The 26,347-nt window shown below is 41.3% G+C and overlaps 1 protein-coding gene across 10 annotated transcripts in view; it reads left to right on the top strand.

The window, feature by feature from the left end:
• Positions 1-26,347, top strand: part of TACC2 (transforming acidic coiled-coil containing protein 2) — a 211,028-nt gene that overhangs the window by 118,681 nt on the left and 66,000 nt on the right. For 9 of the 10 annotated variants that reach the window (XM_060241487.1, XM_060241490.1, XM_060241486.1 and 6 more), the window contains one exon: positions 16,349-16,497. In XM_060241487.1, coding sequence (XP_060097470.1) covers positions 16,349-16,497 — 149 coding nt within the window. Of the gene's footprint in view, positions 1-3,861; positions 4,099-16,348; positions 16,498-26,347 lie in introns of those variants that run through there. The other variant, XM_060241491.1, reaches the window with a different exon arrangement.

Genomic DNA, 26,347 nt, shown 5'->3' with positions numbered 1-26,347 from the left:
CATTAACAGATTATTTGTAGTGTTGCCAGTATGGATAGAAGTTAATGCTAAGTCTGAATGTAAGGGAACAGCTTCCACTCAGGAGGGTTCTTCTAAGTAAGTTCAGAGTGACATGGAGACACCATTGGCAGCAGAAGCCCCCCACCCACCCATGCCATGGTGGTCTTGACCAGAGTTGGCCTCCTATGGTGTAGTTTAAATGAGAACTCACTTTTTAAAATGGTGGTGCATTCCCAGGGCAAACTTGGGGATGACTGTCTCATCTTGTTTCCCCTAAGAGACAAGTAATGTCAGAACTCAAAGTAATAGATGCAAAAGCTAAAAATAATTCTAATTCACCGTACCTTTATTCTAGTGATGTTGTGAAGTAAGGCAAAAATATGGTGAACAAGTGGTTAAGCAAGTTTAAATCTCCCCCTGTATTTTCTTGCCTCGGACACTAGTGTGTATATTCTAAATATAGCTTAGTTATTTCCTTCCATTTCTTAAGAGACTTCTACAGATGTGCTGTGTATTTGAGAGAGAGGAGATTATTAAGTGGCCCATTGTTGCTGCTCTTGTCATGCTGCCATTGAGATGAAATTATGAAATTATCTTCATGTGTTGTTTTATTGACAAAAGCATATCCAAACAAAGGGAAAGCCTTATTTCCCTCATAATTTCTAGTTCTACCCAAAGCAGAGTGTAAAATCATGATACCTCATGATCAGAGTTTTATAATGTGTACTGTTTGGTTCATCTTCTTTTAGGTCTGGAACTTTATAAAATATAATGTGAAGAGGTTTGAAGTGGTTTTTGTGAACTATGGTTTGTATTAATTATAATCCAGCATCAGATCAGCACTATGGTTAATGCTGTTTAACTGCCTGTTTTTTGCAAGAACAAACAGCTCTTGCTGGTTTCTTTTTATTTATGCCAACTGGGTTGTACATTCAGGACAGTAATCAAGGCTAAAGTAATATATTTTATTATTTTATTTATTGCATTTTTATTGCATAATCCCCACAATTGTGACGCTGTAGGCAATGTACAGAATTATAAAAACAATATAAAACCATGACATCCATATCCAAGCATATAATACATTAATTTAAAATCCATTGGCAAAATGTGCAGTCCCTTCCTACTCCTGGCCTGTGGGTGCCTCGTGGATATGGGGAACAGAGAGCAGGGGAGGGTGCCAACCATGATGTAAACTGTTGCTATCCTCAACTAAACACCTGGCAGAACAGCTCTGCCTTGCAGGGCTTGTGGAACGTCATAAGATCTCACAGGGCCCTGAACAAGTGGTTAAGGTATACAAGTGGTTAAGGGTAAATAAATTATGGTCAGTGCTAATGATAGCAGATTTGAGTGACATAAAATATTGTCAACACTGAACAAATATTCTGCAAGAACATGAAAAAAAGTAATACTGGTACTTAAACTGAAAAAAAAAGTGATGCTTATGAAAAATGCCCTGGAGGAACACCCCCCCCCCCCCCATTTTATTTTTCTGTATCACAATACTCAAAAGAAGTTTCTGTATAGGCTTTGAGAATTTGCTTTCTTGTAGCACCCAATATTTTATTACTAATATAAACAGGAACATCATCCTTGCATATGTAGTTTTATACACTGTTTGTACATAGTTTATCATTTCATATATGTTGTCACAGATTGTCTTTATCTAATAAGACCAGCTTCTAACTGAACCCCAAATGCAATAAATGTACCAGTGATGGCTGTAGTTGTCCTGATGTCCAGACAACTGGAGATCAGTTCCCCTGGGGAAAACTGGACCATTAGAAGTTGGCTTGTATGGCATCACAAGCCTGCTGAACTGCCTTCCCAAACTCTGCCCTTCCCAGGAACCATGTCCAGAATTCCAGGAATTTCCCCAGTCAGAGTTGGAACTCTAGAAGTGAGGTATCATGATCTTACACTCTGCTTTGGGTAGAACTAGATATTATGAGGGAAACAAGGCTTTCCCTACCCCATATTTCTCTTGTACATAGGGTTGCCAAGTCCAATTAAAGAAAAATCTGGGGACTTTGGAGGCGGAGCCAGGAGACTTTGGGGGCGGAGCCAGGAACAAGGATGTGACAAGCATAATTGAACTCCAAGGGAGTTCTGGCCATCACATTTAAAGGGACAGCACGCCTTTCTTCCATAGGAAATAATTAAGGATAGTGGCACCATCTTTTGGGGCTCATAGAATTGGACCCTCTGGCCCAATTGTTTTGAAACTTGGGGGGGGGGTATTTTGGGGAGAGGCACTAGATGATATACTAAAAATCTGGTGCCTCTACCTCAAAAAATAGCCCCCCCAGAGCCCCCAATACCCACGGATCAATTCCCTATTATTCCCTATGGGAATCGTTCTCCATAGGGAATAATAGAGTGCCCAGTAGACATTTCCCTCCCCGCCACGCTTTCTAAAGGGGGGAAGGGCCTCCAAACCAGGGAATCCCCTGCCCCCTCCCTCTCTCACATACGCAAATACTTACTAGATCTTCTTCCTGCGGAACTTTGCTTGCTGTGAAAATGAAAACAAAAGAAAGGAAGGGGCCGTTCTCCATGGAACCTTACTGACCCTTTCCAATGAAGCCCTTCCTGTTTCCTGCGCAGCCTTAAAGGGGCACACATTTTACAAACGGATCAGGAGCTCTACAACAACATGATGCCTACACGTATGTTCTCTCCCCCCCCCACTTCCGGATTTTTTTGAGAGCGGGGGAGGAGGCTGCAAATTCAGGGGTCCCCCGCCAGGGCGGGGGGGGGTTGGGAAGCCTACTTGTACACTAATACAGGGTTGGAGCATTTACAAGGGAGAATCAGTGGAAAGGAGGACTCTGACCTTGTGAAGTGTTAAAACTATTTTCCCTTTCAGTAAGGTTCCAAACTGGAAGTGAACTGGGCTGGAGAAAAAGTATTAATAATAATAATCAAAGGATAATCAAGCTCTTTCCTATCACCCACCTGCCAACTAGCCCAACCCTTATTATTTTTAGGACATATTAATGATGTTACTTATCATTGCCAGATGTTGAAAGGAGTCCATACTATTAAGAGTTTTATAGATGATATTTTACCCAGTGCTGCTTCTCCCATGGTAGAACTGTGATAGCTAAAGGCGCACTTGGTGACTTGTATACAACAATTAAGGTAACAGATGTTCATTCAGTAACTGGAGTCGACTATCCTAATACTTCTGAATTCAGGACTGCCTAGGGCTGCAGTTTAGCAAATAGGCTGGTGGATGTAGATGTAAAATGTGCTTTTAAAAATAGCTCTATTTCCAAAGAATGTTACACAGTAGTATAGACTACTTGTGCCCTTCTGTTTACCAAGACAGAATATCTTCTCAAGAGCCATCATTTATGGATGGCAAATGAGGCCCTTCATTAAAGGGGTTGATTCCCCCCACCACCACCACGAAGCTCATTTTTCTCCGTGTATTATAAGTATATTTATGCTGAAAGAGACTTGGAATACTTCTCTGGAGACAAATGCCTGTTTTGCTTTGCTGAGCAGAAGAAAGGCCATGCTATTTCTAGTGCAATTGCTTTGCACTAAAATAGGTCTCCTCTTCCTACCTCAGTAAAATTTGATTTATAGAAGGCAAGCACCATTTTCCAGAATGGAAAACTGCAAGCCTTGCAGCTTTTGCTTTTCGTGTAAGCTGTAAAACAGTCACATGACATTGATACATTCCTTCTTGCAGGGGGAAAAATGCAGGTGTGAGGAATTAACAGCCAGCCAGGAAGAGACCTCTTAGACACTTCTTGCTTATCTCTAATAAACAAATTGCATGACTACTTCCATGGCAAAAGATAATTTGGTTTTGGAGACATTTGTAAGAACAGATAAAAGCTACACCCTTCTGTGCTAAAGATCCTTAAGACACCGAGTTTTAAACAGGATTTCCTTTTGGTCTCTGTAGCAAATATACAGTCATTATCCTGCAAGTGTCAAAAAAGAAGATATCAAAATAGCTTTGTTCCCAGAAACTTAATTTACTGCAGCATTACAAGACCAAGGCACATCTGTTGGAGCATTTGAGAAGTACATATTCAGAATACAAATGGAAGACATGTATAAACATTCATCAGAATGGTGAGACAATTTAGTAGGGGTTTATGGGTTGATTCAGTAGTTCTAGTATAAAATACATGGAGAATGTTGAATAAATAAATTTTTTTTTTAAATCCAGCATTATAACAAGTATAAGGTTTTCAGATGGATATTTTATTAAGGTTAAACTGTTGCAGGATTTAATGCAAAACTGAATTTGAATTGATCCAGGGTCATACCCTGTAAAATTCATTAGGTACTCTGTGGGCATGGTGTTTAGGATGGAACCAGAGGGTTCAGCTGAGACTCACAAACAGGGTTGCAAATCCCCAGTTGGGGGGAGGGAAATTGCTGCTGGGCATTCCATTATATTCTATGGAGATTGATTCTCATAGGGTATAATGGAGAATTGATCTGTAGGTATCTGGGGTTCCAGAGGGGTTGTTTTTTGAGGTAGAAGCACCTCTCCTCAAAACACTCCCCAAGTTTCAAAAATATTGGACCAGGTGGTCCAAGTCTATGAGCCCCCAAAGAAGGTGCCCCTATCCTCCATTATTTCCGATGGAAGAAAGGCATTTAAAAGAAGCACAGTCCCTTTACATGTGATTGCCAGAACTCCTTTTGGAGTTCAAGCATGCTTGTCACACCCTTGCTCCTGGTTCCAACCTCAAAGTCTCCTGGCTTCAACCCCAAAGTCCCCAGATATTTCTTGAGTTGGACTTGGCAACTCACAAATTCAGAAGACAGAAATGACAAAACTAGATCAAAGTACAAAACTAGGGAGTAAGTTAAAGGAATTATGTCATAAATGGAAAATCAGAACAGTGTAAAAAGTGGAGGTGGTTATGTGACATCAAGAGCTGGGAGGATTGGCATGATTGTTGCAGAAGGGGTAAAAAAACACCCTAACCCCACTATAATTGTGGTTTCAGAAAGTCAGAGAGAAAGTTAGAGACTATTTGGAAGATTTCTGACTTGAGATAAGCAATATCTTATAACTTGCTGACCAATAGGAGAACTGCCTATTTAGTTTCCTCGTGATAACCTTATAAAGCTGTTCCTCTAAAAGGAAGCTGCTGAAATGTAAATAAAAGATCTCAAAGTGCAGAGATAAATGGCACCTGAAAAATTAAAGGCTACTGGAAAGTTTATTAGTATTAGCTGTTTATTTTATCTGGTATGTTTTGCAAGATTCCTTGCACAAACGGAGTGGTTCCTAGAAGTGGGAAACTTGCTGGATGTGAGGGGTTTGATTCAAATTGTTCAGTCAGGTTCCCAAGAAAATACAAGTTGAGGAAGTCTGTAGAGGCCTGTTAAATGTGGATGTTGTATTTTGGTGGAGGTGAGGATGCCCACTGACAACATTTAAGTTATATTCAAATTGCTTCCTGAAAAATCACCCACAGCTGCATTTTGGCCATTAAATTGATAAGAAGGATGCTATCAACAGTCTTTCTGTTTGTGTCAGAAGTATGCTACTCAGTGGTACTTCTTGTATTAGTACCAGTGCCATCTTGTTTGTGTGTGTGTGTGTATTTTCCCCAAATTTCCCCCAACAGTTACATTTTTTCCTGGAATTCCCCCCCCCCAATGGCCCAGGGCTGTATCTAGGGGGCGCAGAGGGGGCAGTAGCCCTGAGAATGATTGGCCACTTTTGCTGCCTCTCTGTCTTGCAGAGAGGCAGCAAAAGCAGCCCTGTGGCTCCCCCCCCCCCCGCATTTAAAGACCTTGCTGGCTGGTGGAGTCTTTAAATGGGGGGAGGCAGATCTTTAAATGAGGGGAGGTAGCAAAGGCAGGCCCACGGCTTCCCTCCCCATTTAAACACCCCCTGAGGTGTTTAAATGGGGAGGGGAAGGCAGATCACCTGCCTTTGCTGTCTCCCCGCAAGGATAATTCCTAGATAACATCTCAGTTATTGACAATTAAACATTTGAGAACATTAGCAGTAAATTCATCTTCTAAGATGGTGGAATTATACCTGCATTGATGATAATAAAACAGCTCTTAATTTTGCTGTCAAACTGAGGCATTTTCTTTGTTATGCCTCTTTGTTGTCACCATTGTCTAGACATTCTTCCCATTTGCAGTTCTATCTCCTCACAGCATGGGCTTGTTATAATGGTTGATTGAATCACAGGATAGATGATCTTGTCCCTTACAGGGGTATGATATCAGACCATTAATACTTAATACAAAAAAAATATGCCCCAAGGGGTGGGTAAATGGATTCTTGAGATAAGTATGTACTCACTATCTTCTGACAGGGTGGCTACTAAAGTTAGGTATCTGGAGTACTCCCTGTGGGAAGAAAGGGAATGAATTTAATCGAATGTCTTTAAATGGTACCTGAAATATTACTGACCCTTATGTTTACATGGGTCAGATTAAGGTCGACCCTTCTGTTCTTCCCTATAAAGGATATAAACCAGTAATTTGGTAATTGTAAATCATGGGGCTATTGGGATTTAATTGCGAAGTGTTGTTGTTACATCTGATTCTAAAGTTGTATTATGGGGTGGGGGAGATCTCTGAAATACTGGAGAGTAAGGAATGTAGTTGTTTTCTTAAATGTGTGGTTAACTCTCAAAATGCTGACTATATATATAAGGTTATTCTTCCCATGATAAAATTTAGCCATATATTAACATCATCTATGCCTCTCACTAGCAGCAACCAATGATAAAAATGAGTGGCATTGTTTTGCTCTTCTGATAACCAACTTTTTATTTATGTGTTGCAGTTTTTTAAAAAAATGAGTTTGAAGGTTTGGGCTAGAGCCACATAAAATCACATGTATCATTTATGCCTCTCTAGAACTGTAAGAAAGATCAGCTTTAATGCAGTTTGCATTCTACTGGGACCATTATAAATGTCTTCCTTTTCTTGCTGCATTCCTGACAAAGGAATCCAATAAACATAGGCTTAAATTATAGCCTTATTCTGTCATGCTGCTAGTATAGACAGTTTAGTGCTCTTCAGGGATGCAAAGCGATGTATTATAATATAAGCAAAGAGATGCTATTTCATAATTAAGTCTCATAATTCACTGCCTGTATGTTTCTCTTCAGTTCCTAAATGCTTTCTGCGATGAACCGGTATCTTCTTGGCCATGTTGTATGTGAGGGGCCTGTCACACCTTTTTGTTAGCCAGGAATTCCCAGGAAGTATTTTTGCATTATTCATCCATCCTTAGGTTTAATATTAGGCAAAAAAAGCTAGTTACATTTGTTAGCATGAAGAACAGAAATCTCCTATTAAGTATCTTTGCTTGGTATTTCAAGAAACATGCTATTTTGTGTAATATTGATTTGTCTCTGTAACCAGATTGGTGGGGATATTCTTTGCCAATCCTGAAGGTTAGATTTTTAAAAAGTTCACTTATCTCTCTATGTATTGGATGCTTGTGTAAAGCCTATATCATCTGGCTGGAGTTGTTTTATATAAGGCATGACCCGTGAAACATGGCTGATGCCATTTTAGATGCTTTAAAATACCTAAAAAGTGCTCTTAAAAACTAAGTAATGAAACTTGCATGTACATTAGAGCTAGTGGTTAAGAGTGTCAGAATAATATCTGGGGGACCCAGGTTTGAATCCCCACTCCTCCATGGAAGCTTGCTGGGTGACCTTGGGCCAGTCAGACTCTCTCAGCCTGACCTATCTCACAGGTTTGTTGTGAGGATAAAATGGATGAGAGGAGAATTATATAAGCTGCCTTGCTCCTTGGGGTATGAATTAAATAAATACATAAAATGTATTCCATGCTGGGACAAAGGAATTTCCCCCCCAGCCTGATTTAGACTTGCCACTTCCAGGTCCAGGCAGGGGATCCCCCAGTTTTGCAGGCTCCTCCCCACTGCCAGCTAGCTGGCTAGCAGGGGGAAACTCTGCTCCAACAGCCAAAATGTGTTTATAGATTTCAGGCAGGGCTAGAAGCTTGTAAACTTCTTGTATTTTGGAAGGGGTGTGTGTGTGTCTTTAAATCTCACCATGACTGGAGCTGTATGAGGGCAGAGTAACCAGGCAGAACCATGTGTGTGTAAAAGAAGAGAGAGAGCTCAGTTCCTCTGTTCATTTTGCATTCCTTTCAGAAGCTTTTTGTATAGTATAAAAGGGTTAGTAAAGAGTTAACTAGAACCTGATAATGGGATAGAGGAAAACTCCACCCCCTAGACCTCTCTGTCCTTAAATTGATTGAAATACAGCAGATTGTTTCATTCAGCAACTCTGGTGAGTAAAGCTAACTTTACAATTGCCCCCCAGGAGATCACAAAAGTGTGAGCATGCACTCGTTTTATTTTGGCTGCTTTGTGAGTTTTATGTATGTGTTCACTTTTGTTTACTGGAAGTGAAGCTGCTGGGGAACAAAAAAGAGAAAATGAAGACTGTATTCAGGGAAACTGCACAGCTGAATTTTTATTTATTTATGTATTTGGACTGGGAAGGTCTCCCGGCTTCACTTCCAAAGCCCCAGATATTTGCTGAGTTGGATCTGGCAACCCTAGCCTGATTTTGAAATACTGTCTTTTCTTGGTTCTCTTTTCTGTCTGAGATATTTCTGTGCAGATTTTAAATATGTACATGATAAGTGTGGTTATCTTCCATAACAGTAGTAATGGATAACACAATGCTGCTAGACTTGCAAAGTTAATTTAATGCCTATAATGTGAGAGGAACCCTTAATTCTGATTGAGCCCTAATTGATCATTCTAATTTAGTAATTTACTTTGAAATCTCCCTTTGAAATTCTTTTGTTGAAGAATGATCAGGTGTGCACCAGAGAATACTGAGAGAATGATAGTTCTTCCATTCATTTTTGATTGTTTCCTATTTTTGATTATTTCTAATTGAAAGAATCAACATCCTTTCCATCACTAAAGGGTCGAGAAGGAGAGGTGGAAGTATATCTCTCAAATTTTTTTGAGTCATTGTCAGTCAAAGTAGACAGTACTGCTGGGTTAGCTACACAAACAGTCTGATTCTCTTAAAGGCTGTTAAAACTTTTATATATTTAATACACATTATGAAAAGACTGTCCTTTTCCTATGTAGAGGCTGCAGGGAGCGGGAGGCAATGAAAAGCTGAAGTCAGGGGGCAGATAAAGGGAAGGAGATAGGGTTGCCAACTCCAGGTTAAAAAATTCCTAGAGATTTAAGGGGTGTAGCCTGAAGAGGGTGGGGTTTGAAGAGTGGTGGGACCTCAAGACAGGTACAATGCCATTTCCTCCTGGGAAGTATATCTCTCAGATTTGTTGCCAATCTCCAGGCTGGAGTTCACTCAGAATTACAACTGCTCTCTAGATGGCAGAGATCAGCTTCCCTTGAGGTGTGTGTGGGGAGTGAATGCCTTCACTTGGGGGGTGGGAAGACAGCAAGGGTGGAGTGACACTCACCCAGAGGCTCCTTCTAGAGCCTGTTGTATTTTTCTTCACAAGGGGCCTTATTCCTAGTAAGTAAATAAAATAAAAACCTGTCTCCCTCACACATGCCGCTATGTATCCCCCTACCAACTCCTCCACCTAAATAATTTGTCAGTAATTCCACATTAGACATGTTTGTATGTTGCTTTCTGGCTACATGGCTGTTTCATATGAAGGAGCTCTGTACCTTTTATTGAGCTGTGGGAACAGCTGTAGTGATAATAAACATTAAAACAATGGGACCTTATTTTTAAGAGAGCAGAGAAGCATTATACGTACTCCAGCCTTGAGAACAATCCCATACAACTGGTCTGCAGAAGCTAGCAATGTTTATAAAAAATGGTGAATTTTTACCTAGTATTTGTGTACCTTAAAATTCTAGAGCCACTGCTCTCGGAAATGGATTCATGGCACCAGGCAGTGGACCAGAAAGATGCCAAATACTAGAATTCCTCAGTTGCAGGTCTGTGGGAAAACAGAGCACCAACTCTGCATAGATTTCTGGCTCAGTCTTTGGTATCTCTCACTAAAGGATCATAAGCAGTTGGATACTTTCTTCTTCCTGAGGAGCAATTATAATAGTAGACAATATTGAATAAGATGAATGAATAATCTGACATGGGATAAGGAAACATCACATCTTCAGATTTCTCAGCTGTTCTCCTGTGGTAAGCTTTTGTACTAAAATATCATATCTCCATCTGCAAAAGACAGCTATTCTTTGTCACAAGGAAATTTTTGCATGGTCCATTCCTATCCAAGGGATCTCCACTGCATATTCTGTCAGTGGAACACTGTAACGACTAGCAGTGACCTATTGAAGATATTAATCTGCTGAAATGTTGAGAACTCTGACTCATGTAGAGGCCAGACTAGATGACCTATTTATAGGATGATTTGGGCCACTGAAGTTAACAAGAAAATTAGGTCACTGACAAAGGAAAACAGAATAGCTTCCTCATTTTTGGACTTCAGGAAATTTGCTTACAGAAAGGAAAACACAGCAATTTAGTAAATAAGAAACAGCACCGTATTAAGGAAGTTATGACATTACACCAACTCAGAATTAAATATTTTATTAATACAATTACTTTAAAGTATTTTAGGTGTTCTTGTGCTGATTTGTATCTTATCATAGCAATGGCAGTAGATCAGAATGCTTTGTTGTAATCACAGTTATTTGCTGTTAAGTATTTGCTGAGTCAGGAATATTATTTCAAGCACAAAAAAATTAGTTATTCAGTACTGTCAGATGTGCATCTGCATGAATTAAACTATACTTTTTGCAGTGTGACCAAAGTGTTATAACCTGTTGTACCTTATATGCAAAAACAGATATCCTAATTTATATGAATAATACATTGGGATCCAGTTCATGTCATTTCATATAAAACTCCTCTACTTCAGTGTGTGTTAATACACAAGACTGTGAAATAACAGTTCTCCACAGAGGGGAGAGGGGGAACAAAGTAGCTTACATCATACTCCTTTCACAATCCTGTGATGGGTTAGACTAGAAGTCTTTGAGTGGTCTGAAATCACCCAGTCAGCTTCCACAGCAAGAACCTGTGTCTGGCAGACCCCACTCTGAAGCCTTAACTTCTGTGCCTTCCTGAAATTCCACCACAGAACCCGGAACTAGCAGTTGTAGTCAGGAGTGACCCCAATGAGTTCTGCCTGAGAGGTCTGTAACAATTACGGTTGCCAAGTCCAATTCAAGAAATATCTGGGGACTTTGTGGGGGGAGCCAGGAGACATTAGGGGTGGAGCCAAGATCAAGGCTGTGACAAGCATAATTGAACTCCAAAGGGAGTTCTGGCCATCACATTTAAAGGGACGGCACACCTTTTCAATTCCTTCCTTCCATAGGAAATAATGAAGGATAAGGGCACCTTCTTTTGGGGCTCATAGAATTAGACCCCCTGGTCCAATCTTTTTGAAACTCGGGGGGTCCTTTGGGGAGAGGCACTAGATGCTATACTGAAAATTTGGTGCCTCTACCTCAAAAAACAGCCCCCCCCAGAGCCCCAGATACCAGCAGATCAATTCTCCATGATTTTCTATGGGAATAAATCTCCATAGGGAATAATAGAGTTCCCAGCAGACATTTCCCTCCGCTCCCCCCGCTTTCTGATGACCCTGAAGCGGGGGGAGGGTCTCCAAACTGGGGGATCCCCTGCCTCCACCTGGGGATTGGCAACCCTAGTAACAATACCTTTCAGACCAACAGTCTCTCTCTGACAGTGTTGTTGATCTTAAGTACATGCCTTCAGTCTCTCTCTCTCTGTATCTGGTCTGTTGGCACAGGACACTATTTTTCCCCCTTTCCAGAGGAGGATAGGGAGGAATCTTCAGCCAATCAAGGGAAGCCTTTCTGTGGTTATCTCCTTCCTCCTTCCCTTAGCCAATTTAAGGTTTTCTTTCTCTCCTCTGTGAATCAGTGCAACAGGTGGCTCAGCCAATGGGAGAGTAGGAAGAGCCAGTAACTGCCAGAACTAAGGTTGTTTGTTTTTCACTGACAGAACCAACTTTGCTGGGTAGCAACAGCCACTCAAGTGGGAGAGAGGAGCAGATTCAACCAATGGCACACACTTACTCTTGATTGTTTGTTTGATGGGCCAAAGGTTGATAAAGTGCAGTTCCCACCCAGTCTCAACCAATCAGAGTGCACCGTTTTGCCAAGATGAAACCAGTTTTATGTCTAAAGGGTGCTCTAGCCCTGACCTGGATAGCACAGGCTAGCTTAACCTTGTCAGATCTTAGAAGCTAAGCAGGATAAGTCCTGGCTAGTGTTTGGATGGGTGACCTCCAAGGAATACCAGGGGCACAATGCAGAAGCAGGCAATTGCAAACCACCTGTAAAATATCGCTTGCCTTTAAGACAAGTCTAGCTCATCACCTAGTGGTACATAATGCTAAAAGAGCTAAAACCTCTAGCTGCCAGACAATCTTAAGATCATTAGTTGTTGTAAATTTTCTGGGCTGTATGGCCATGATTCTGGCATAGTAACTGACATTTTGCCAGCAGCTGTAACTGGCATCCTCAGAGGTATAACACAGAAAGATAGAGTTCTCTCTGTATCAAAAATGACTCAGAGAGAACTTTCTGTATTATATCTCTGAGGATGCCGGTCACAGCTGCTGGCAAAATGTCAGTTACTATGCCAGAACCATGGCCATACAGCCTGGAATATCTACAACAACTAAAGATTTTAAGATTGTCTGGCAGCTAGAAGTTTTAGCTCTTTTAGCATTATGTACCACTAGGTAAGCTTTGCTATCCTGCCACTTGTTGGTGAGAAAATAATGAACATATCTTCCTGAACAATGTGGAAATAAGCATGATGCCAAGTCAAAATGTGTGGCAGGTATACTTTATAAAGTTATTTAAACAAATGGGCCCCTCTGTTTCACTGTAGGGAAGCATCTATGATGTCCTCACTGATCTATGGCATAGTTAAATTGGAGTTTTCTGTGCAAGCAGTACATCAGAAAAGTGGCAACCATAATGAGTTTTGAGCTTTCCTAGGTTATTGGCGGGGGGTGGGGGTGGGAAAGAGGTCATACAGTTTTATTCCTCTTCTTTCTTTTGGAGGATTGGAGGATTTCTTTTGGAGGATTGGCTACATCAGGGGTGTATGGCCTAATATGCAAAGGAGCTTCTGCTACAAAGTGAGACCTGATTCCTCCTTTTGGGAAGCAGTGCTTTTTGGACTTCAGGATTAGTAGCAAAGCATTGATTTAGCAACATGGAAAAATGTTATTGGTTCATCCCCTTTGTTAGATCTTTAGGAGTCCTCATTAAACTTTTCTCCTATGTGTACAGACCAGGTAAGCAAAAGCATTTCTGCTGTAAAGGTGAAAGAGAATCTTTTCATGTATGTTGCTACTATAATTTTTCATCTTATACTGGTATAATAACAAACCTATCAACAGTGTTCAAGTACAGAAGGAAAGATTAGCATTATTATCACTTGCATACAAGGTTCACTTTGCACATTGCATCCTAAGTTATGCCCACAAAACATTAGACATGTGTAACTGAAAATGTAGTATAGGAGACAAAGAGAGAAATATGTGTATCCTGCTAATGGCATTGGGAGAAAATTGCTGTCCCTTCTCCTTTTGGCAGCAGACCCCCAAGCCTCATGGAATCCTGTCCACTGTCTTTGCAGGCCCCTTACTGTCAGAAGTGGGGTCTGAGGAATACTCATGTGCACAGGCTGTACACCATATGGTGTCCTTTTGGATCCTGCTGTAATGTGCACATATGACAAATGTTTGGTGGTATTCATTTATGTATGTTGTATAGAAACCTGTGCCAAGAAATGGGATTGGCCATGAATTCTCAAAACATGTAAATATAGTGGCAGTCACATGCTTTCTTGATAGGTAATGTAAGGAACCTGTAGAAAGGGTATACTTTTTGGAAGAGGGTGAGGAATTACTTTTATTTTGCAAACAGCCCTTATTGAAGTCAACCCTTTAAGGTTTTGCTTTGTCAATGGGAATAGTAGAGGGGAGGGATGCAATCAAGGCATAAACCATATGGTTTTCACTCATGATATTTCAGAAGGTTGAAATGCCCCAGCAAGAGTTCTTTGTTTGGTCTAGTGCTTTTATTTATTTATTTTTCTTCCACAGAAGCTCTTTGTTTGCATGATTCAGAGTCTTACTATATTGGGAAAGGTAAGGGGCGGGTGAGCACAGGCTAGAAGGAATAACAACAACAAAATGGGAACCTATGGCCTAGCTTGCTGCATGAACATGGATTGAATATGAAAACAAAGAACCTGTTTTTAGGAAGCAGAGAAATAACAGGCAGCTGGAGCTTTATGGTTGAAAAACCCTTTGTTTTGTTAGTTTTCCAGGCAGGAGAGAACTTTAATTCACAGCAAGGTTGGTAAAAACAAAACAAAAAAAAGGCTGGGAAACAGGAAATGGTATTTACAAAAAATCATTTGGCTTTGCACAGGTATAGGGACAGGCCAGTAGTTCTGGAGAGAATGGCAGGTTCCAGGCAGCTGCATGTTATCTAACAAGAGAGCTAGGGAGACTAAACCTCATTGGCATTCTGCAGGGACAACTGAAGGGGGGAATCCAGCCATCAAACCACTTGAGCTGTCAGAAGCAACACTGGGGTCTTTTCACCTCAGGCTTTGCACAGAGAAGGAGATTTAAGCCGCTGTAGTCGGGAATGCAAATCCAGTACTCTGCACTGCAAGAGAAACCCTTCCTTAAGAATCCAACCATTTGTTAAACTTGCGAGGGGCCTGTGTTCTTCCTTTTGAGTTGGTTAACTGAGGGAAATCCTTCATCTTATCTACTGCATCTGGACAGCTTCAGAGGGCTTCCTCAGGAGGAAATGGCTTTCACCTCATGGCACATTTTGTCCCCCATGCAGTGGGCGCGCTGGATGTGGACAGCTGTGAGAAGCAGCGGAGACTACAGTCTCCTAGCCATGCAGCGAATCACTGGAAATAGGCAAGTCAGTCCTGTCATTCAGGCAACTGTCACACCATTAAATCCATTTTATCAAGGACCAGAAGGAAAAGCTGCCATTTGACCAGCTGAAATGCTTGCTTTGTAATTTTCAAGCCAATCACATTGTTTATATTTTTTGCTTGGATTGTATTCTTTATTTTTTTTCTCCTGTAGTGTCTAGTTTCTGTTTTATGTGGAAGAAAACAAATCTCTCTAAATTTGTATTTTAGAAAGAATACATACTCAAATGGTAGTCTTTTAAAAAACCTTTTTCTTTGCAGATATTTGGTATTACTCTTCCCCTCCCCTTAATTCTGCATATTATTATTTTAATAGATGTCTTTGTTCTAGCTTGTTGTTTGTTTGTTTTTTTAATATTTTCTCTATTTTGCATAGTATTGTCAATTTGTGCTTGATTTCATCATGTTCCATCTGGTTTCTTATTTTTTTTAAATAAATAAGTATGAGATAATGTATATGATCGAAGTATATACAGAACTCTTGTATTCAAAATACAATTTAGTACTTGACTGGAAAGCAAACAATTCCAAAAGGTGGTGCCATTTAAGAGTGGGGGAGGGCAGGAGAGTCCAGGAGCAGGGAGAGGCAAGAATCTGGAAGGTTGAAGATTTGCTGTGGAAGCACAGCAGGTTTAAACTGGGGGGAAACAGTGTGCATTGAATTCATTTATTGTAATTTAAACTATTATAATTACAGTAATTACATCACTAAAGTGCAGTCAGACCCCCCCCCCCCTCTTAAAAATGAACACCTAATATTAAAACAGTAAAACCAGTTACCTGCCATAAACAATAGCTTGTTTTGTGCCTGGGTAAAGGGCTGACAGGAGGACTTGCATCAGCTCTTGCCCAAAGATCCCATGTCATAGCCTTATAGCCTTGCTGCCTTCTGCTTATTGTAGAGCACTGGGCAGGCCGAGAGGTGGGATGGAGAGGATTTGACACTAAATGACAACAGCACTCCCTCCTTTAAATAACACAGGGATTCTTTAAATTTTGTGTGAACACCTAATAGTAAAGCATTTGTCCATTAAACAATAACTGCATAGAATCTGGGAATTGGTCTGAATTAAAGGTAGCATGGGTGGGCTAAAAGAGTTGGTTGCAAAATGCGCCTGCTCCCTCTCCCTAAATGACATCCTCCAAGTCTTGAAATATTACACAATGCCAAAATTTTGTCCAAGCAAACCATTGAGTGTGACATTCTGCTCTAGAAATCATGCTGTAAAAGAAGCTCTGCAGTCATTCTTTTTTAAAAAAATGCTTGGGCTCCTCAAGTAGGAAAGCTCTGCATTTTACAACTACTGCTGGTTTGGTCTGTCTCCTTGTGTCTTTTTTTAAAGTAGCCTTTTTTTTTGTATTTTGTTCAGGAGTTCAGATTCTGAAGAAGCTTTTGAAACACCAGAGTCTACAACTCCTGTAAAAGCCGCACCTCCACTGCTACAAACACCGCCAGAAGTTCCAACGTTTGATGTAGAAGAACAGGAAATAAAGCCTCAACTTCCTTCTGAAGATACAGGTAACAAGTGCACAGTGAATGGAATGCTCCTCCCCCTCAGGATATGAATAGAAAGTAACATTTCAATGTTAGTTTTCTTTTATCCAGTCTCACAGGAACAAAATTCACTCATGAGCTGATTGTCCACTGCCTTGTTTTCTATGCAACTGACTTGTAGGAAGTGGCTTTTGAAATAAGGAGAGAAGTTTGATATACCTACATGATGCTATAATGATATACCTACAGCCAGCAAAAAGTCTACCGGTAGCAGGGGAGGGAATGACAAGCACGAGGGGAAATGGCCCTGGATTCCTAATATACTTTGAATACAGTCTTTCTAGAAAGACCATACCAAAGTAAGTTCAGGAAAGCATGCAAGAGCAAATGAAAAGAGTTAGTTCTTTATTAAGCCTGGGAAAGCAGCATTGAATGTCTGCCTGGAACAAGTGCAGCAGTAGTGCAAACAATGTCATGGTGGTCAAGCTAGTAGTTTTAGTTGTTGAGCCATCCACTTCTGACAGAAATTCCAAGGAAACCAGGGATATACTTGTCAAAGAGATAGTTGAACATAATCCTCTAGTATAAAACAGCCAAGGTTAAAGCACTCTGCTGGATATTTTCATATCCAGTAGGCAGTCATTTGCAGCTGAGGTTAATAGCTACTCAGTACTTCATGCTGCATTTATGTTTGCTGCATGTGTGTGTGTCTTTTCACAAAGCCCTCAAAGTGGGACTAACCACTGCAATTCCAATTCCTTCCGGCAGAACTCCTCAATACACATACATGGATGGTTAAAGACTAGTCTCTATTATTCATATTTAACATGTTTTCTGCATGCAACATTGATGTGCCGACAGCAAACACAATTGCCGTATAAAGTGCGAAGAGTCCTTTTTAATAGACACTTTTTGGTTAGACTGAGACACCTTGTGCACCGAAAATGCAAGCCAGGGCTTCTCTCCTCTTTTTCATTTTTAGCTGTCTTTTTTAGACTAGTAAAGTGTTTTGTATATGTCATAATCTGAACAAAAAGAAAGTTGATTTTCCTGATTGCCAGAGGAATGTAAATGAAAGGAAAAAGAAAGTTGCATTTGCTAAGTAGAATATGAGTGCAGTCTTTAATTATAAAACTAGACTGTCATTCATTCTGAGCTCCCTGAATATTTGCTGCTTTTCTCCCCTGTTGCATCTGTCTTCTTTCTGTTTCTTTCCACATTCCCTGTTTCCTCTTACACCAACTGCCCTTAGGCAAAGGCAAGCACATATAGTATGTCACAGAAGTGAGTACACCCCCTCACATTTTGTAAATATTTAAGTATATCTTTTCATGTGACAACACTGAAGAAATGGCACTTGGCTACAATGTAAAGTAGTGAGTCAATGAACTGTAGCTCCCCAGTGCGGGCAGCACTCATGCAGCCCCAGACCATGACATTCCCACCACCATGCTTGACTGTAGGCAAGACACACTTGTCTTTGTACTCCTCACCTGGTTGCCGCCACACACGCTTGACACCATCTGAACCAAATAAGTTTATCTTGGTCTCATCAGACCACAAGACATTGAGGGAACCATGAATGGCAACATGTAATGTGACATACTGAAGCAGAGCATGATCCCCTCCCTTTGGAGACTGGGCCACAGGACAGTATTCCAACATGATAATGACCCCAAACACACCTCCAGAACGACTACTGCCTTGCTAAAGAAGCTGAGGGTAAAGGTGATGGACTGGCCAAGCATGTCTCCAGACCTAAACCCTATTGAGCATCTGTGAGGCATCCTGAAATGGAAGGTGGAGGTGCGCAAGGTCTCTAACATCCACCAGCTATGCGACATCGTCATGGAGGAGTGGAAGAGGACTCCAGTGGCAACCTGTGAAGCTCTGGTGAACTCTATGCCCAAGAGGGTTAAGGCATTAATGGCTGTGTATTTTGACATTAATGGCTGTGGGTTGCGTAATTTTGAGGGGACACTGTTATAAAGGCTGAAGACTCACTACTTTACATTGTAATCAAGTGTCATTTCTTCAGGGTTGTCACATGAAAAGATATACTTAAATATTTACAAAATGTGAGGGGGTGTACTCACTTCTGTGACATATTGTAAGTGCATAGTAACCAGACTCCATCATTCTGTGTTAATGATTGTACATCTCAAATGATTGTACATCTCAAGAATTCTTCTGAGGTAAAGAAAATGATCTGAATTTTCTGTGTAGATCATGACACTCTCATGTACTGTATTTACAAGTGTACACTTCTGTGTTTCATGTGTTTCTATATTTTAGGTGTGTCCTATTCTAGATAAATCTAATGATTTACATGGTTCCTGGATACCAGAGATAGTTTTGCAAATATGCAGTTCCCAAAGAGTGACATATGCACCATCGAGGCAGATTTTGCCAGTGGTTGTTGAAGCAGTGTAGAGAGTTACAGAAGTAACCCATCTGTGATCATAAAGTGTATTATTGCAGAATTTAAAATGTTTTACAGTCATGGGTCCCCATTGTTCTGTGTCTTCTGTACAGATCAGCTGTCTTACACTCTTTCCTCTACTGAAACTGTACCCAATATTACATAATTGGAATGAAAGCCAGTGTGGTGTAGTGGTTAAAGTGGCAATTAGGATTCCTGGGTTCAAATCCCTGTTCATTCATGAAGCATCATTATCTTTCAGCCTAAGCACCCTCACAGGGTCATAGTGAGGACAGAACGGGGAAAGGAAAACTGTGCATGCTGCCCCAAGCTTCTTGGAGGGAGTCTGGGATAAAAACATGCTAGATGGATCTACATTCTATTTATTCCCATCTCCAATTTCTTTGTCTCCTTTTGATGCCTTCTTTATGAAAGATTTTAGGTTGTGAGTGTTGCAGTGAGTGAGACAGCATGCCTGAACATTTGGGGGGAGGGGAATGCTACGTCACTCTTTAAGTATGTATAGATGTTATCTCCTTGAATGGGATGCCTCTCTTTGGGAGCTGCCCTCTAACCCCTCCTCTCTTGCTTTTTCCTCTTTCTTTACATGGCCTTCCATGGAGACACATGTCTCTGCGGGTCTCTCATGTACAGACAGTGCTCTCGCACATGATGTGAGACAAGCTGGCCATTTGTGATAGGGAAAGTTCTCTTTAGATTAGACTTTTTTCTCTCCTTTTGACTACAACCTGAATATGAATTGAATCTACTTGAATGAGTGTAAGTTCGCCTTTTTAAAGATCTGGTTCTTGGGAGAATTATTTACTGCACTCAGTATCATGCTCCTATGAGTGGGCAAAACTCTGCTGCATTAACCAAATATTTCAATAGTGAGTTCTTTGGGGCAGTGACCTGTCTCTTGTACTCTGTAAGCCATGATGCGCATTGACAGCACTGCATAACAATAAAAATAACCACAAATAGCTTACGTGCATGTTGAGGTGACCTTGCTTCCCAGATGGAAGTCTTAGTCTGGAACTAGTTGTTCCATGTTGAAGGACCTATTTGGAGTCCCATACTGGGCACTTGTAGGATGACATGCTTTCCTAGACTGCACTGAAGAAATTGGCATAAAAGCTTGTATTTAGACCAAAATGAAGATCACTTTGTGCATGAAAAAGATATAAAAAGATCTTTCTGCTGGACAAATTTTGTGATGCCCAGTGCTAGTCACAAGTCAAATCCTTGCCAGGTGGCTTTAAAAGGGGATTAGACAGATTTGTGGAGGATAGGTCTATCAGTGATTGCTAGTCATGCTAACAAAGGGAAACCTCTGCATTCAGAGGCAGTAAACTTCCAAATACCAGTACTAGGAAGCATCATCAGTGGAAGGCCTTCACTGCTATGCCCTGTTACAGAGGACATACGGAGGAAGTTGTTGGCCACTGTGTGTAAGACAGAATGTTGGATCAGATAGCCCACTGGTCTAATCCAGCAGGGCTGTTCTTGTGTTCTTACTCTGTGTGTAAGATACTGTGGCAGAATGGGCCTGGCTCAGGCCTGGAGGCCCTGTTCCACCCAGCCGTCCAAGGTTTTTTGCAGCCCTTGGAGAGGATTTTCTTTCTCTCTTGGGCAACCTGCTGCTACCACCCGACCTTTTAAGGAATTGCCTGCTGGACTCCCAGCTTCCGTTTCAGGTTCTGAGGTTCTTTGAGTTGCTGCTGCCCAGTGCATGGTCACCACAGGGACAGTTTTCTGCCTTGTGCACTCCTGGAGATATAGCCACTTGCCAACTGCCTGCCTTCCCTCAAGTGCTACTTTTAAAATAGCATGCCCAAGACAGTGGAGGTCTGTGTGGTACAGAAAACCACTACCAGCATCAAAAGTTTTAAAGCATTTTTTTTTTTAAAGGATGTTCACAAACATACTTTTATAGCATAGCACCATACTGAGCAAGGAATTCAAAAGAAATGGGTGAAATGCAATTCTTTTGCCCCTCTCTCTATACATGCACCTATCAGGTGTTAAGAATATAGGACAGGCTCCTTACTTTAGGAAGTTACAAATCTCTACAGGATATCATTACCTTGAAGCTTTCTGTAGCTGTCCAGGACAGCCCATAGTTAAATGGCTGCCTCCTCCAGGCCTCAGTTAGCAGTTCTGCTTGCTCTAATGGTCACCACTCCAAAGAGAGAACTTCCTCCTAGTTCCCCTGAGTTTTATCACCTCTTTTTTCCCCACCCACTGGAAAGGTCAGGCTAGGGTTGCCAGATCCAGGTTGGGAAACTCCTGGAGATTTGGGAATGGAACCTGGGGAGGACAGGGACCTCAGTGGAATACAATGATATACAGTCTATCCTCTAGAGCATCCATTTTCTCCAGGTTAACTGATCTCTGTAGTTTGAAGAAGAGCTGTAATTCCAGGAGATCCACAGGTCTCACCTGGAGGCTGGCATCCCTAGGTCAGGCCAGGTCAGCAATGCTTTTCCTGAAGTGTCTAGAATCTTCCTTCCTGAATCATCTCTAGTATTTAATTCCTTCAAATCTCTGTTCCTTGCTTGTGGTGTGGTGGGGCTTAACCATCTCATTTGTATGAAGCATTTGTATTAGCATTTGTATGAAGGTGGGCTGAGGTGAGTCTAGAAAGCAATTGAACAGAATTTTTTTATCCCGTCCTGCCTGTTCTCTGCCCACTGTGTGGTGTGTGTGTGCAGGGGGGGGGGAGGCCTTTTAAAACCCAGAGCAAAGGTTTTGCTTATTTCAGACGTCCAAAGCAAAAATTTCTTCATAGTTATATATGGCAGAACTCCAAACTCTGTGTTTAAATGTCTTAAGAGGTTTTTTAAAAAACTACTTTGTTGCGAACGCTTTGAAGTGCAAGGGCAAAATTCTTCTCATTTCTGACTCGCTTCTGGTGTCAAGAGGGCAGGATCTGAAGAAGCTTTCTGAAGCCACAAAGCTGCATTGTCTGGCTGTTCATGTCTTCCTGTACTAGTTCTCTGTAAGATTTTCCCTTCCTTTTTGCATGAATACATGAAGCAGGACTCTTACAGAAATGCCATAATGATGTTCTTAGCAGAAGATTTTGTTTTCCAAAACTTGTACATTAAACTGTAGTTAGAACATATGCATTCATATGTAGTCCATATGCATTCATCCAAATTATTAATCTAGTAGATTTTTTTAATTATTGGAGAGAGGTACGTCTATATATAATTTAGTAATAATTTGATGTCTGCCTCTATTGAAATTATTCCAAACACTATGGCAGGCATATACAGGAGAACTAATATGGGAACTTCAAATGATTCGGGATAGCATTTATTATTATTTAATGGCAGAAATGAATTTGCGAAGGCAATTCCAGATGAAAGATTTACAAATATGGGATGCAGTGTCTAATGTAATTGTTGCAAGACCAAATAGGCTATTAGAATCATTTTAGAGGCACAGTTGTGGCATGAAACTAGTGAATCTAAACCAGTTGTAGTGAATACTTTTTATTGATGCTTTCACCCTCTCAAAGACAGCTGTTTCCTGGAAAATGCTCTTCCCATTTGAACTAATATTATCATTAAATGATGGATCTGGAAAATATTTCAAGTTTCTGGCCTCAATATGATGAGTACTAAAAAGAATGAATAATATCTGATGAATCTCAGAATGAAGAGTTAGGAGTTATGATGCTGAATAAGATTTGTAGGAGGGGTAGATGGGGGCTAGTGTGCAACATAGACAGCATTATGCAAGAAAGTAAGTATGAGCAAATGGTTAACTTGCATAATTTATTTTGACCATTGAATTTTGATTAGTATGTCGGTTTTGCTAGGTATAGAATGATTTATGCATACAGGGAATTATTTTGGGGGTTGGGTTTTTTTGACTAAAGGGGACCCAAGACAATTTCAAACAGCAGCGATAAATCAACATTGGCTAAAACAAAATAAAATACAACAATCCATTTCATTCCATTGAGAACTCTTCACCTATTCTAGTTCAGAAATATGAGGGATTATATAGCAGAAAAAGAACCTGTAAATCATCTTTTGTGTGGGGAGGTATATCCCCAGTTTATGTTTCTAGTACTATTGAGGGGAGGGTTTGTTGGTCCAAACTGTTAAGTATTTTTTACCAACAATATTGTCCTGGAAGAATTTCATATGAATTCAGATTTTTGTCTTGTGCCCTCTTTCCTGGAAGTAAGCCCTGTTGAAAATAGACACTTCTGAGTGGACATAAATAGGATGAAGTACTCTGACAGAGGTTTGTAAGAGATGCATAAATTCTTGGTGCTATTTTTTAAATTAAATTTTAAATAGAAAAATAGTAAACAGATCAGGTAGCTTTCATGATTCAACAAGGTCTTGGGGGAAAGCCGACAGGAGATGAATTGTCTCTGGTTCGGGAGGATTCGTCTCAAAGAGATGAAAGATTGGCTGCTATTTTTCTACTGGGTAACGGACCAGAGTTGTCCACTGTGATGGTGACAAACAGTATGGACTGTCTGCCAGAGTCTCGAGGTGGCAGGAGGGAGGTGGCGGGCCTAGCTTGCCTGGGAAATTATAGATGTTTGTATGCAAATGCTAGAAGTGTTCGAAGTAAAATTGGTGAATTGGAATGTTTAGTGTTGGGAGAAAACATAGACATTGTGGGAATTTCAGAAACTTGGTGGAATGAGGAGAATCAGTGGGACACGGTGATTCCTGGATATAAGTTATATCGGAAGGATAGGGAGGGAAGGGTTGGAGGTGGGGTGGCTCTGTACGTCAGAGAGGATATACAGTCCAGTAAGACTGAGGTCAGAGAATTAGATTCCCTTTTAGAAATGCTTTGGGTTGAAATAGAGGGCCCAAAAGGAAATTTAACTATGGGAGTTTGTTATCGCCCACCAAATCAAAAGAGAGAGGACGATTATAATATGATGGACGGCTTAAAGATAGCAGCTAAATGTAAAAACTGTGTCGTAATAGGTGATTTTAACTACCCGCAGATTGATTGGGTCAATATGTGTTCTGGTCGAGAGAAAGAGATTGAGTTTCTTGATGCTCTCAATGACTGTGCTATGGAGCAGATGGTCTCAGAACCTACTAGGGGTGGGGCGATCCTGGATTTGGTCCTAAGTAATGCCCAAGACTTGGTGAGGGATGTAAAAGTGATTGCGCCGCTTGGGAGCAGTGACCATAATGTTATTGATTTCACCGTTTGTATAAATAGGGAGTTGCCCCAAAAGACTCTACTTTAGAGAAGTAAATGGGATGGGCAGGGGCTGCAACCCTAGATAGACACAGGTGAGGCTAAATCCCCCTCTGCTTCTGTGTTTTTCTGAAGTAAAACCCATTCAGTGGGGCTTTCTTACAAAATAGTCTTGTGCCCTTTGTATTTTGAAATGGTATGGTCAGCCACATGTTTTTTTTCCCCTCTGGTGGCCGTTTTATGCACATAGCAGTCTCCTTGGCTAGAGGAGTAAAAGTCTGAGAAAGCAAAACATGGAAAAGAGGTTGGGGTTTACTTGAGTTGCTCCCTGTCTACTTGAAACTTCAGATCTGAAAAATGAAGCTGGATAGGGAAATGGCTATGGAAAAATGAAGCTCCTCTCTCTTATAATACTGTTTTAGTATTGAAAGATTCTTGTGTTATTTCATTTACATTGAAAGATTCTGGCTGATTCCCCACTAGCCTTGCTGCAGTCTCACATCCCTTTTCCTCATGGTGCTTCTGCCCGATTTTGCACATGCTGCCTTGGAGCTGCAATTTGCCTGCCTCTTTCCCAAGTTCTCGCCGCGGCTGTAGGATTCCCTGAAAACCAGATTTCAAAGCCGCAGAGAGAACTTGGGAAAGAGGCGGGGCAAGTTGCAGCTCCGAGGCAGTGTGTGCAAAATCGGGCCGGAGCACCGCGGGAAAAAGGAGTGCGAGAGCACAGCAAGTCTTATGAGGAATCAGCCTCTAAAAGCATTCCCCATTCCATTTAACTTCAATGGCACATTTCTCTGCTTGGGAAATGCGTCTGTTTCTAGACAGTTAAGCACCCTCTATTTTCTATTGATCATCAGCTCAGACCAGTACATCCTATCAGAGTCCCCACATTCTGACTGTCAATGGCTGATGTGAAGGAGGGAATGAAGCTGCCATTTTAAGCTTGTGAGATGCACTCACGGGGAGCACATCCAAGAGATCCTTCTTGGATTGAAAAATAATACAGACTAATATGAGAGGAAAGTCTGAGAAGATCATTCTGTTCTTCCAGCGGTGCTGCCACACTGATCACAGACCTCACCTCATCCAGAGAAATTACAGTTTAAAGAAGGCAGTGTTGCTAGTCAGTAGCTTAAGAATCAGCAAAGCATCCTTAGTTAACTATATTTAATACTGAAATGTAGTATCATAACTAACAGCTGCTAAGTGCTCATCCTCCCCCTGGATAGGCAGCAAGCAGAACCACGTAGACCCCACCCTGCATCAGCTCTTTCTTGCCAGAAGACTGAAGAGGTAGGGCCAGAAAAACTACATAAACTGTGGAGGTCCCCAGCAGTCAGAGACAGTGAGCCAAGAATAGCTTGGTCCTGCTGTTTCTCTCCTTTAATAATCTCACCACTATTGCCCATGACCCTCCTCCACTCCAACAAGCACCCTCCTGTACACACTCCTGGGAGCTGCTGTTACACCAAGCAGGGCTGGAGCAAACAACAGCATAAAGGAATGGCAGCATCAGGGAAAGGTAATTCCTTTGGCCATTTGTTGTACCTGCAACAGCTGGCATGGCTGATAAATGGCATCTTAAATAACATGTTGATTACTGAGAAACAGCTTAGTGGCATTACCATCAAAGGAAAGTGGGGGAGAAGGGGTCTGGTTTAAAAAGGGGGGTGGAATTATGGGGACAATGGAGCCAGCTGACTATTACTACAATAAAGTATAAGTGCTGCTTTCCAGGCAAAGCTGCAGCTTCAACCTTGCTCAATGTGGACTTCTGGATGGCTAGCTGGCTTGTAACGTTCCACCTCCTCCACCTCAGAAATTCAGTATGAGTTCTGTTGGGCACCAGGTGAGAAGGAAATGGCTGCCATAAGCTCTCAAGAGTTTATAATCCACTTCTGCAGACTTTGTGACCCACTTGTGAGTCCTGTCCCATGGGTTGGGAAACACAGAAGAGAAGCCGTGTTGTATCATGCTGGCATCCCATCCAGTACAATATTCTTTGTCACACAATGGCCAAAACCCAGGTGCCATCAGAAGGTCCACCAGTGGGGCCAGATTTTAAAGCATTCTTTATCCCCACGGAGGGCTACCACATCAGACAAATGCCTAAGCTGCAGACCAGTTCTCCCTGGGTGAGCTTTTCATATCATCCATGGAGTTTTGACTTTATATATTTATAAGCATAACAACTCTTACTTTGCATTTTGAAATGGTATGGTCAGCCACATGTGTTTTTTTCCCCCTCTGGTGGCTGCT

Source organism: Heteronotia binoei, chromosome 6, assembly GCF_032191835.1.
Source record: "Heteronotia binoei isolate CCM8104 ecotype False Entrance Well chromosome 6, APGP_CSIRO_Hbin_v1, whole genome shotgun sequence".
NCBI classification, from domain to species: domain Eukaryota; kingdom Metazoa; phylum Chordata; class Lepidosauria; order Squamata; family Gekkonidae; genus Heteronotia; species Heteronotia binoei.
Note: the sequence above shows the minus strand (reverse complement) of the source record. Positions and strands in the feature narration are given on the sequence as shown.